The sequence below is a fragment of the Rhynchophorus ferrugineus genome, unplaced genomic scaffold, assembly GCF_030347505.1.
Source record: "Rhynchophorus ferrugineus isolate W39M unplaced genomic scaffold, kcgeb_rfMv2 rfM3, whole genome shotgun sequence".
Taxonomy (NCBI): Eukaryota; Metazoa; Arthropoda; class Insecta; order Coleoptera; family Curculionidae; genus Rhynchophorus; species Rhynchophorus ferrugineus.
This window is the reverse complement of record NW_027472582.1, coordinates 24836816-24851225: the sequence shown is the minus strand read 5'-3', so window position 1 is coordinate 24851225 and position 14410 is coordinate 24836816. Positions and strand designations below refer to the sequence as shown.

General features: G+C 31.9%; 2 protein-coding genes across 3 annotated transcripts in view; one reads left to right on the top strand and one right to left on the bottom strand.

The window, feature by feature from the left end:
• The window catches only part of LOC143192898 (cyclic nucleotide-gated channel alpha-3), a 223821-nt gene that overhangs the window by 156617 nt on the left and 52794 nt on the right, over positions 1-14410 (bottom strand). The window lies entirely within an intron of this gene.
• Positions 2189-4659, top strand: LOC143192902 (uncharacterized). The gene is made up of 2 exons (XM_076398697.1): positions 2189-2727; positions 2830-4659. The coding sequence occupies exons 1-2, from the start codon at positions 2313-2315 to the stop codon at positions 3693-3695; spliced, it is 1281 nt and encodes a 426-aa protein (XP_076254812.1). The 5' UTR covers positions 2189-2312; the 3' UTR covers positions 3696-4659.

Genomic DNA, 14410 nt, shown 5'->3' with positions numbered 1-14410 from the left:
ATTGATAAAACATAGTTTTAATGGTAGTGACATATAAACTTCTTAGATTCTTCGAATTATTATAAACTTATAATTATTATAATCTTCTTAGAATTATTATAAACCATAGACGGTTTGTGACCAGTTAGGCTTGACTTTGAAAGAAAATTATTAAAAACATTTTAGTCGATTTAAATTGAAGATGATATTATGAATAAATATTTTTTAGATTTTAGAATATATATTGAATATACTGCTGGGTAATATTTATGTATATAATATCTCCAGGTATAGGAGCAACTAGGAATATTGATTAATTCTCATTCTTTTCCGAATCACTGATATATTTAAAGTAGCGTTGGAAACTGTCGACTAAAAGCAGTCGAAACAGTCGACGGTCAAAGAACTAGAGACTGAAAATAATAATTACTATTTTCAGTCAAATGTACGGTTCGGCTGTTTTTTCAATTCATGGTGTCAGACGAAGATGTACGAACCCTTTCTTGTATAAAATGTGAGAGAGTAAAGAACGAAGACAATTGCTTGGAGCAGTCAATTATATTTGTGCTTATATTTTCCAACGATAGTATAAGCGACACAGAGATGTACATATACCTTCACGTACGAACTTAAAAAAGGAAACAAATCATTACTGAATACTATTAACATTCAATTAATAATTTCGGTTTAAAAGAAGTAGAATTACTTTTATATTTGAATGTTTTGTGGATCTGTAAAAAGGAATAGAATTTTTCTATGGAATCGAATGGTATCCCACAAATATTTTATCGTATTTCAATATGTTAATTATTATTTTTAAGTAATATACTATAATAAATATAGGCAATACAATAGAATTCTAACAAAACCTAAAAATTAAAGATGTACAATAACCATAAATCTTATATATAAAAATGAATCGCAAAATATATTCCTAAGCGCATAACTCAACAACGCCTGGACCAATTTGGCCAAATCTTTTTTTAAAATGTTCGTTGAAGTTCAGGGATGGTTTTTACGGCGAGAAAAATTAGAATTATTGCTGGAAAAACCCTAAAAATAGCCCTTTTTGTTTGAATTTGTTTCGTGTATCAGTTGACAATTCATCTGTCATCTGTCAAAAGTCATCTGTAACAGACAACTTTTTTTTTTTTAAATTTGATATGACTTGAACTCAAATCCTTTTAATCCGTACGAATTGTTTTATTTATTTAAAATTTTTTATTTGTTTAAAATTTAATTCAAATTTTAAATAAATAAAACAATTCGTACGGCTTAAAAGGATTTGAGTTCAAGTCATATCAAATTTAAAAAAAAAGTTGTCTGTTACAGATGACTTTTGACAGATGACAGATGAATTGTCAAGTGATACACGAAACAAATTCGTATATCGTGTTTTGTGCAGAGTGTTTAGTTAGTTAGTGTTTGTTTAGTTCGTGATTAGTGAAAAAATAATTTATATTTGATATGCCTCCTATAAGACGAAGCAATTTAGGTAGAAGAACCAGAAATGCTATAAACCAAGCTAATTACCGATCTAATCGTACTGCACAAGAACGTGACGACGGAAATGAACGTGAAAGAATTCGGATATCACAAACGCGTGAAGCGCGAGCGCGACATTCAACTAATAATCGCGCAAGTTTGAATCCAGCTGCTTTCAGTTACGATGTGTCAATTGACTACAGTAACTACCAATGTGTTGTTATTGGTTCTATGAACTTGGTTTGCTCACACTGTAAGGCATTAAAATACAAAAACGAAGCCAATGGATTGTGTTGCGCAAATGGTAAAGTGAAATTGATACAATTGGATCCACCACCAGAACCATTGTACTCATTGGTTTCAGGAATAGGAACAGATTCTATACACTTTTTGACACATATTCAACAATATAACAATTGCTTTCAAATGACTTCATTTGGGGCAACAAATGCAGTTCGGGAAAATTTTATGCCAACTTTCAAGGTATGTATTATAGCAGTTACTCATAATTATTTTAGCGAACAAAATTTTCTGTCACCAAAGTTAAGATGTGTTACTAATCTTCAATTTCTTAATAATTACGAAATATATCACTTAGTCATCATATTATATGGTGATTCAGTTTCAGTGACACTTTTATTATATTTTATATTTGATAGATATTAGTTAAAACTAAATATATACTTTTTAAGATCAAATATTATTTAAGTTTGATCATTGACAATCCATTAATTTATACCACACCATAATATTTTTTTTATTTACAGATACAAGGGCAAATATATCACAGAGCAGGTTCACTGTTACCAGTGTCAGATAGCGACAACAAATTCCTGCAAATTTATTTTATGGGCAATTCACCACAAGAAATTGATCTGCGTTGTGCACATAACAATTTAGTAAAAAGGTCTATTGTAGAAAAATTACAAACTTTATTTCATCAACACAATCAATTGATTATATTGTTTAAAATTGCCCTGGATCTGATGCCATCCGATAATCACAAAATTGTAATCAGAGCTGATAAAACACCTGCAGGTCAACATACAAGACGTTTTAATGCACCAACTATTGATGAAGTTGCTATCGTTGTAGTTGGAGAAAACTTGGAATCCCGTGATATTGTTTTACATCGTCGGAATTTTCAATTACAACCTATAAAGGAAACACACCGCTCATATGATGCACTGCAATATCCCATTATATTTTGGCAAGGTGAAGATGGCTACGATTTATCAATAAAAATGATAAATCCCATTACAGGTAACTAAAATATTAGTTTAGCTATGGCGATAATATCTCAGTCACTATATTATGTATTTTAATTTTATATTTGAATGTTATTAAAACAAAATCTGTTTACAGGTTCTGAAACCAACAAAAAAGTCAGTTCAATGAACTATTATTCATACCGCCTAATGATTCGGGAAAATGCAGATAATCACATATTGAAATGTCGGCGATTATATCACAAATATGTTGATGACATGTATGTTAAAATTGAAACGGAGAGATTAACATTCATCAGGTTGAATCAAACCAAATTCCGATCTGAAGAGTATATTCACCTTCGAGATGCGATTAATACTGATGGAAATGCACAGAATGTCGGTCGGATGACTATTCTTCCAGCAACATACATCGGAAGCCCTCGGCATATGCACGAATATGCTCAAGATGCCATGTCGTATGTTCGTCATTATGGTACAGCAGATTTGTTCATCACATTTACATGCAATCCGCAATGGATAGAAATTAAGCAGGAGTTATTACCTGGGAAATCATCCATTGATCGTCATGATATTACAGCCAGAGTCTTTAGACAAAAGTTGAAATCTTTAATGAATTTCATCGTAAAACATAATGTGTTTGGTGAGACACGCTGCTGGATGTATTCTGTGGAGTGGCAGAAACGAGGATTGCCACATGCACACATTTTGATTTGGTTGGTTGAAAAGATAAGGCCAAATGAAGTTGATGCAGTGATATCAGCTGAAATCCCTAATGTACAAGTAGATCCTGGATTGCATGAGGTAGTTATCAAAAACATGATACATGGTCCCTGTGGAACTCTTAATCAAAATTCACCGTGTATGATGGATGGTAAATGTTCAAAACGATATCCACGGACATTAATATCGGAAACAATTACTGGTAATGACGGTTATCCATTGTATCGTCGCAGATCGACAGCAGACAATGGAAAATCAACAATTGTCAAATTAAATTAACAAGATATTGAAATAGATAATCGTTGGATTGTTCCATATTCACCCATTTTATCAAAGACATTCAAAGCACACATCAACGTTGAATCTTGCCATTCAGTGAAATCGATTAAATACATTTGCAAATATGTAACCAAAGGGAGTGATATGGCTGTGATTGGAATTGGTGCAGAGAATTCTAATGATGAAGTTACCCAATACCAAATGGGCCGCTATGTCAGTAGTAATGAAGCAGTTTGGCGAATATTTTCTTTTCCTATTCATGAGAGACACCCTTCTGTTGTTCACTTAGCTGTGCATTTAGAAAATGGACAAAGAGTGTATTTTACAGCACAGAACGCAGTACAAAGAGCTGCTCAGCCACCATCTACTACATTAACCAGTTTTTTTGAGACATGCCAAAACGATGATTTCGCACAAACATTGCTATATTCTGAAATGCCAAAATATTATACCTGGAATCAATCCTCAAGGAGATTTATACGACGGAAACAAGGAAAACCAGTTCCAGGATATACAGATGTATATTCCACCGATGCGATTGGCCGGATTTATTCAGTACATCCAAGCAATGATGAATGTTTTTATTTACGACTGCTATTAGTCAATGTACGTGGCCCAACATCATTCCAACAGTTACGAACTGTTGATGGTGAATTGTGTGGATCCTACAGAGAAGCCTGTCAACGTTTGCAATTGCTTGAAAATGACGCTCATTGGGATCAAACTCTCAATGATGCTGTAATATCATCACACACTCATCAAATACGAACATTGTTTTCTATAATCATATCTACATGCTTCCCATCAAACCCAATTGATTTGTGGATGAAGTACAAAGATTATATGTGTGATGATATTTTGTATCAAATACGGAATAGAATGGGAAATCCAAATATACAAATCAGTGAAGAAATTTACAATGAAGCATTGATTTCAATTGAGGACATGTGCTTGATAATGTCAAACAAACTATTAATTCAATAAGGCCTGATCGCGCCCAATCGTCCAATGCATGACGCTTTTAACCAAGAGTTGCATCGAGAAAGACTGTATGATCTCAACGCTTTGAATGAATAAATTCAAACAAATCTTCCACTGTTAAATGAACAACAGAAGTATGTATTTGAAACTCTTATGAAAGTAACAAATGATGAAACTGGAGGGATTTATTTCTTAGATGCACCTGGTGGTACAGGAAAAACTTTTTTTATTTCATTAATATTAGCAACAATTCGCTCACAAAATAAAATTGCACTTGCACTCGCTTCGTCGGGAATCGCAGCAACTTTGCTTGAAGGTGGTCGAACAGCCCATTCAGCACTAAAATTGCCATTAAATATGCAAAGCAATGAAACTCCAACCTGCAACGTTTCGAAGAACTCTGCAATGGCAAAGGTTTTGCAGCAATGTAAATTGATTGTTTGGGATGAATGCACGATGGCACATAAAAAATCTTTGGAGGCTTTAGACAGAACCTTAAAAGATCTACGTAGCAATAATAACCGATTTGGTGGTGCAATGATTTTATTAGCAGGAGATTTTCGTCAAACATTGCCAGTGATTCCACGATCAACGCCAGCTGATGAACTCAATGCATGTCTAAAGTCCTCCAATTTGTGGAAACATGTTAAAGTACTTCATTTAAGCAAGAATATGCGTGTCGAGTTGCAAAATGACCAATCTGGAAACATATTCTCTAAACAACTCATTGACATTGGTAATGGCAAATTTCCTATAGACATGTTGACGGCTTGCTTTTGCTATGACTATAAACAAGTCCCAGGGGCAATCATTAAGTGTTTGTGGTATTAATCTAGAAAACCCATGTTTCTCACATGGTCAATTGTATGTTGCCTGTTCCCGTGTTGGAAAACCATCAGATTTGTTTATCTATGCGCCAGGTAATCAAACAAAAAACATCGTATACCACAAAGCAATATAATGATAATAATAATAATAATTATGATTCACATGATTAACAATAAAGCGATTACTTACTTTTCAATCCTTATATATGTTTTATTTAATTATTTTTTATTCACAACGCCCTATCACCAGGGTGATGGTTCTGTTCAGGAGAATTTTTTAAAATACGTAGGCACAAAAACTGCCACATTACAAATCTTTTTGACAGGACGAAGTCTGTCGGGTCAGCTAGTAATAAATAAAAATTAAATATATACTAAATCATAGAAAAAAAAATCCAAATAAAATCCAATCCAATTAAAAATGATTGCACAATATTATTGAATGTTGTGTGAATGTGAATGTGAATTTATTATTGAATGGAAATATTTTTAACAAAAATCGAGAGAGTAATCGAAATATTACCTATTATTGCCATAAAAAAAGTAAAATTATTTTACTATTTATCAGTCACAATTTTAATCTTTTTGTCCTATTGCATTAACAATCTTGAAAAATATCGTACCAAAATGCTATAATATTAATATACAATATATCATTATTTACAAGCAAACTACCAAAAAAAAATTATAAAACTATATATATTACATATAAATCTATGTAAGCATAAATTGGGTACATTTTTTTCAAGGTCGCGGCTAGGACGACAGAGCCAGGACGTTAAAAATCAGTCGAATAAAACTAGTAGAACCAAAAATAGTAACTAAAAGTACACGACTGAAAACAGTCACTGGTAATAAGTAATTAAAGCAATGGAACCAAAAATAGCGACCGAAACAGTCGATAATTTAAAGTATTTATTCAAGTATTTATTAATTTATTTGTTTATTTATTGTATTTCTTTCATTATTAACTTTTTGTTTTCGAGATATCTTTCTTGGCGTAGTTTTATGTTCATTTCCACGAGTTTGTTTGATTCGATATTGATTAGTATAGCTGTTCATTTTCGTAGATATAACGAAATTATAAAATTAATTAAACCAAGTTCTTGAGGCTTTCGCATATTCTTGTTAAATTTAACAACTACCAAAGCGGTTTCAATACAAATCCGTGTAGTAAGTGTTAATAATTAAAACTATAAGCTGTCGACCTCAAGTTTCAAAAGTTGGGAACTTTTAGTGGCCAAATTTTCCGAAGATCTAAAGATAATTTTTTTACCGTCAAATTGATTACGACTCGTGGTTATTAATAATTCTACTTATCCTACCGATATGAATTTTTGAATTTCCTAATCTATATGTTTGAAGAAAATGTATAAAGTGAATTCTCAAGGTTAAGCCATCATCTTTATAATTATTTTTTTAAAACAATTATAATAAAATTGTTATTTTCTGATACATGACATATGATTGTAGTTATGCTTATTACTCTACTAATATGATCAAAATATATTAAGATGCAAAAATCGTATATAATTCGTCAAAATAAATTCATAGTTATAGTAAAAATATGTATTATTAAAATCGTCTTTGGGAGACGTTTGCTAATCTTAGAGTGTTTGAATTCAAGACGAAATAAATATATATTCTATATATGTAGATTCTTTTTGTCTGCTTTTTCTTTTAAAATAATTCTGATTGATGCAAATGCAAATGATGCAAATGCTCTAGAGTATTTGTATTTAACTTCTTATTAGTTTAAAGGAAGTTTCTTTTTATAATCATGTTTCGATTAATATAATAGAAAATTGACTATTAAGTCATAAACATCATATATTTCGTAGAAAAACTCGTTAAACTACAAAATATAACTTTGTATAAACTCGACAGTTAACAAGCAATTTAAAATTGTAAATTGCTTTTTGACTAATAACCATAAATCACACAAAACAAATTCCGTTTTAACCCAATTTTCATCCCTTAAAAACCGATAAATTTCTTTCGATGAATTTTGGTTTGGATATTCTACGTGTTAACATTATTGATCGACAGTAAATAATATTTTTGCAATATATTTATATCAGAAATGTATAAATCAAAATGTAATTAAATATATTTTATCAATTAAAATAGTTATATTCAGAAAAATGGTTACTATATCTATTTTAAGTATATTTTTGTCCTTTTTCACATCTCCGGAAAGTGCCCAGTATTTTAACGATTTCTAAATAGTGTTATGATCTATTTTTTGGCTACCGGTATTTATTAAATTATTTCACCTGGAATGCCATCAATTCCAGTTGCTTTTCTATTTTTGAATTTTTTTATCTCGAAAATATCTTTACTCTTTGCTCAATTTCAATCTCTTCAATTTCTTTCTAACCCTTCCAATTTTTCTGTTAATTTCTCAAATTTTTTCCTATTTTCATCGTTCATTACCGGGTAATATCATCTCTTTTGCGCTTTTAATGTCTTCGGTGGTGTCTCATTGCAACCTTAAACGCTTTATGGAGACTTGCGAACTGTTCGTTTGTTTCCTTTTTGTTGTTCGTTAGAATGATACGTGTTTCTTTTATAGAAACTTTTATATCATTAGTTCCCAATTTGTGGTACTCTAATCCTACTGGACCTTTAAATAAATTCCAGTTCAACCATTATTAGAGCAGCATCAATTGCCATTGTACTAAGCCTACTACTATGTATAGCTTACTGGCGTAGCGAGAAGCGTAATTGTGTTTGCGCGGTTTCAACGTCTGACAGTTTTTCCCGGGGACACTTACCGTGACCCTCACTGCGTCACCTTACCAAGCTGCGTCCCATTTTGCGCGTGACCTAAACAGTAGGTCCTGTCCACATAAACCCTAGTAGGTTATATCGAGAATCCAAAATATTTTTAAAAAATTAAAAAATTTCAATTAATTCACTAATTTATGTAATAGTTTTACAATGGCTTTAAAAAAAACATGAAAGAAAAACATAAGACTTTAAACGGATTTTACATTATTAGAAGGTGTTAAAATCGTGAGTTCATCAAATAATCATGACACTAAAGAATTAAGACATTAAAATTCCTTTTCATGAACCACAAAGGCTGCAATCATCTAAATTACGGCCAGTTAAAACGCCCACTATAGGAACAGGATAAAAAAAAACAACAAACAGTACCTGTTCGCTTTTGCGATTCTATTTTATGGGCAGCTGAACGGCCCCGGTTTAGAAAGAAACTGAACGGAAAAAAGTAACTAATGGAATAAACGACCAAGTTAATGTTCCATTCGCTGTATGAAAAAAGAAAGCCGCTCGGATAATTAGTTTCAAAGAAAAATTGATGGTTCTCGGACGAAAAAAAAATGAAGAAAATTTGCCAATATTTGTATTCGTATTTGGTGGTCTTTTATATATAGCAACGTCATTAACTTTATGTTTCAGGGTTTTCGGATATTTCGTATCGGTTATACATTTTGGTGTAATCCTTATTAATACTGTGTCCAACATTTTTTTTTTCGTTTGTTATGTATCATATATTTAATTCAGTTGTAGGGAAGACGATATAAAGCTTCGCTTATGAAATATATATAATTTATGAAATATTTAAATACAATGATGAATATGAATATCTCATTTAAATTAGTCTTAAAATCAATTTACTATGAATTAACTAAGTGTTTTTCACAGCAGAATAATGAAATTCCAAATAAAATTTTAAATCAAGATATACAAATAAAAAAAATACTATTCATTATATTCAAAGACTAAATGAATAAAATTAAGAAGAAATCGAGATATGCTTATCCAGAAACTGGAGTAGGCTAGCACGCTGATGCTACAAGTGAAATACTTTGTATTGTCATACTAACATTAATATCTTGAATATCTGTATTAAGTCACGTAGCACTTCTATATTTACAGAAGAAGGAGAAAAAACCTTATTAAGACAATTAAGACAGCAGAGTAGACAGATAGCAGTTTACTATTATGGGCTTTCACATATGATGTTCGCGATAACGGTGACTATTGGTGAAAATGAGAATTATCAATATAAACAACTGTTAAACAACCTAACCTGCTTATTAAATTCGACGGTCTTGACGTTTTCCTACATAAAATTATAGTAATAGAATACTAAATGTTGTATTTTTGACATTCATTGTTTTTGTCGCTGAATTTGGGGAACTCTACTGTCAAAACCCATCAAGTTTCATAAATTTATGTTGTTGCTGTCCCGTCATATCCCAGTCGTCAGTGTTGTATTTTACAATTTAAATTTGATGACTTTTATGTCAATTTTGAACGGCTTGGAGGTGCAAAAGTTTTCGAAAATGGTGAATTTTAAAACATATTAGGCGAAAATCAGATAACTTTCAGACAGTTTAGAAATTAATGAATTAACTGTTTCTAGACGTTTGAAAGTGATAGAAATGATTATCTAAAATTGATTCTATATGAATTGACAGTATATATATCAAAAATAATTTTCTGATTGGTATTGTGACTGACGAAGTGGATCTGCTATGATAATTCCAAGAACTAAAAGTTATGGGTTACTCCAGGGTTGACATCAAAGAGGAATGGAGAAATAACCATATTGCTGTGCATATTGGTGGATTAATAAGGTATAGTGTGTTAGCAGCTTCTAAAACCTGTTAGAATCAAATTGTACTGAAGATTCTGTAGATGTCCCCCACCATCAAATGAAGAGGTTATGTAAGAAATTTTTTAAGTTAAAATAATACTTAAATTCTTTAATTAAAAAAAATATTATGAGCACTATCATAGTTTATCGTTGCAATACTGAACATGGGTATTTGTAATTTTTTGGAGGTGGATTTCAAATGGGCTCAGAAAGGTGAACAAATAATCGCTACGCTTAAAAATGAATAAGGAATACAAATTACTGTAACAGAAAATTTACAAATAGACATGAAAGTTATTTTCTTAGTTCTTAATACTATGTAAATTACATGCTGTACTAGAACATAAATATGCGTTATATACAACGAAACTCTAACGAAACGGATATGTTACGTAGTTCCATTAAAGAGAACATATCTGTTAAAGTTATAATAAGCTATATTAATAATATATCATCTAAGAAAGTATTGATCCTACTCAAGATCATCTTAATTTGTGGTTTATTTCAGATGCGATTCATGTAAAATAACTGAATAAGCAATAGCAATAACTAAACAAGAAATTATCTTTTATTGACTAATATGAATAGTTATTGTGTCATTTAAGGTATTATATATTTAATTATCATTAAATTGCATACATATGTGGCTAATATTTTTTAAATATAATTCTTAGAATCATTTAATTTAGAAACATTTCAAATATTAACACAAAACACTTTTTGTTTTCAGAATCGATTTCAGTTTTCTTATTATATAATAAGCTGAATCGGTGAAGCTGTTCGAGATTTTGCTACCCTAAGGTGGAGTGATATCCTTCTGTATGTTTTCGAAATTCGAAACTGTTGCACTCTGACAAAAGTAATCTTTTAAATGCGATGCTTGAGGTAAATGCTACATGCTTTTCTCGGAGATCTTATTATAAATGAGGTTAGTCGGTTAAGATACAACATTCTGTGCACAATTGAGGAACAAATTGGAAGTCAGATTACAATGGTCTCTACATGCCTGTTTAATAAAAAATTAACGAATTTCGGACAGACATTTGTAACAAAATCGAATTTTAAGATGGAAGACGCAGAGAATAGCTCCAAAAAAGGCATGGGTGAAAATTATAGAAAGCAATTTGGAAAATGGCAGACGTTGTGCATTAACATTGTCCGAAGTGAAACTTATTAAAGAATATTCGAAACTCCTGAGGTACCAATAGCAGTGTATTGGTTGAGAAGTAGACATGATACTCAAGTGGCAGCTACGGATTGATGATGAAGATAATTATGAAAAATGCGTGGTTTGACGTCACTTGAACTAACAGGTCAACTGAAAAGTCTCCGGTCTGCTGTAAAACACTTTATTTTTGGCAAAATTAGTTTTTTTAATTAAAATAATTCCCTTCAAATGTGATACACTGATTATAACGACCCTCCAACTTTTCTATACCATTTTTATGGTACGATTTGTTTTTTGCTTCAAAATGGACCTCCGTTTCGGCGATCACCTCTTCCTTCAACGAAAATTTCTTACCAGCGAGCATTCTTTTGAGATCTGAGAACAGGGAATAGTTGCTGAAGGCCAGATTTGGGGAATACGGTGCATGAGGAAGCAATTCGAAGTCCAATTCATGGAGTTTTGCCATAGTTTTCACTGACGTGTGCCACGGCGCATTGTCTTGGTGAAGCAGCACTTTCTTTTTTTTGAATGCGGCCGTTTTTCGGCGATTTCGTTCTTCAAATGGTCTAATAATGCTATGTAATCAATAAAAAGTCAATAAAAAATTATTACATGCGTATCCGAAAATCCAGACATCATAACCTTGCCAGTCGACTGTTGCGTTTTCCCACGCTGTGGAGCAGGTACATCGTGTGCAGTCTTCTCGGATGACTGTCGATTGGACTTCGGAGTGAAATGATGGAACCTTGTTTCATCCATTGTCACATATCGACGCAAAACTCGAGTTTATTACGCTTGATCATTTTCAAACACTGCTACGAATCATCAACTCGTCGTTGCTTTTGTTCAAAAGTGAGGCACCCACTTTGCACAGAGATTTCTCATACCCAAATATTCGTGAATGATATAATGTACACGTTCAGTTGATATCTTTATAGTGTATGCTATTTCATTCAATTTCAATTTACGGTCGTTCAAAACCATTTTGTGCATTTTTTAACGTTTTCTTCTTTAACAACCTCTTTTGGGCGTCCACTGCGTTCACCGTCTTCGGTGCTCATTTCAACACGTCTAAACTTAGCACACCAATTCTTGATGGTTGATTTTCCTGGAGCAGTGTCCGGAAACTCGGCATCAAGCTACATTTTTGCTTCAACTTCATCTTTTGAGGGTTAGTGCTAACTAAAAACAAATATATTTAATTCTAGTACCGCCATCTATGTATCAGGCCGGGGACTTTTCAACTGACCTGTTTGTAGGAGTCACATTTATTTGCTTTAAATTATGTGTAATAAATTCTAATGATTATAAAATTCCGTATATTCATTCTTAGTCAATTTACAAATTCAGATAGTAGGAGATACAGCTTACCCTTTTAAATTATTAACTTTTTTAAATGTAATTTCAACTAAGTATATCTTCTTATGTCTAGATATCATGAGTAGAATCTATATATGATCCATATATGAAGTATGACTAGAATCCATATACCACCCAATACACCGCTTCAATTTACACTGAATTTAAACGACCATCACTTCCGGATCATAAAATAACGTTTTATATTTTGAAGGCGGTGCACTATCGTAAAATTAAACAGTGCTTTATTGTCTCGCATCGCAAGCTTTTTTATGACCCAATAAAATAAATTGAACACAAAAATAAAATAAAAAATACACATTACAATGGACAATAAAGAATGGTGGCGAAGAGTGGCGCACCAGCTTGCAATAATAACCGTCAATTAAATCAGGGGAAATTAGGTCGCACGGCACTTAAGCTCATGTCCATACGGTGTATGGTAAACTCAAAGGGAAAGGTAAATTCTACTCGTAGGTAAACCGATGAAATGTGTTTAATTATAATTTCATCCTTGCAATTAAATCGATAGCATTCACTGAATACGCGAATGTGTATCGATGCCAGTGGTTGAGGTATCGAGCAGCAAATATCAAATGACCAAAACCACGTCTGCTTATTAGCGCCTAAAGCCTTGGTATCGGGAAAGTTCAATGGATCATTATCTTTGTTATGATTTTTATTTATTATTATATTTTAGCTATTATGTTTATTAATTTAAAAGTAAATCGTCACTTTTTTCGATTAAAATAAAATTGTTTTAAGTAGATTAAAATATTTTGTTTATAAATCCTACACGATTCATAACTGATATAGTCGATAGGATTCTAAGAATATTACAAGGCTTTTAATTTTTGAACGCATTTAATTAACTGGAATATATTTATTTATCTAGGAAAAAGATATGTTGTCCTCCGCTATTCTACTGAAAGCTGAATGGTCACCGAAGGTGGACTGAAGTTGCTGAAAGTTCCCTTAGTCATGGACTGTAAGAATTAGGAAACATCATGTTTTGAAAAACACCTCCTAATCTATGGGTCGCTCGCCCAAAAGTTGTAACTTCAAGGTGTAAATCCACCAAAGACGGTAGTCTATATCCAAGCGGGATAATATCCACGTACATTCCATTGGTTATTTCTCTAAGAGGAATTCTTATATATCCTGACTGATCGACATTTTTTGTTCGCCGCATCTCATGTATGTCATTTCTGGGTTAGTTTTGGCAGGTTTCATTTGCAACAAAATTCTCTGTCACCATAGATTATAATTTCGCGATATATATTTAACACATTTACTACTTGTGCTGTTTCTACAGAAACTTCGTTGCTATGCAGGCGATATAGTTGTTTTATAAGATTTGTTGTTTCAAAAATCCAGTACTTCAGATATGAGACTATTTTGAATAACATCAATTCAATTTTGGTGGCCGTAACAGATGAAGTGTCATCTATTTAACATATTCCATCATGAAAGACTAAGAGCTATTTTCGTAACTTGAAATATCCAAATTCCAGTAATTCATGGACGTAGATTGCTGTTTAAGACTTTGTTGTTACTATATTCGAATAGTTCAAAGCTACCGCTACTTATGAATATATTATAAAATTGTTTACTATACGAACAGAATTGTGTTATTCTTGTTGATAACATAACAATTCAGCATACATTGGATTTAAAATATGAAAGAACAATGGTAAATGCAGAATGCAAGGTTCAATTTTTAAAAGTTATAAAATCCAAACAGTATCAA

Bases quoted from the DNA above. Each gene is read 5' to 3' on its own strand.
- LOC143192902 (XM_076398697.1), top strand. From the start codon at position 2,313: ATGGGCAATTCACCACAAGAAATTGATCTGCGTTGTGCACATAACAAT. The intron at 2,728-2,829 runs GTAACTAAAATA...ATCTGTTTACAG, and splicing joins AATGATAAATCCCATTACAG to GTTCTGAAACCAACAAAAAA.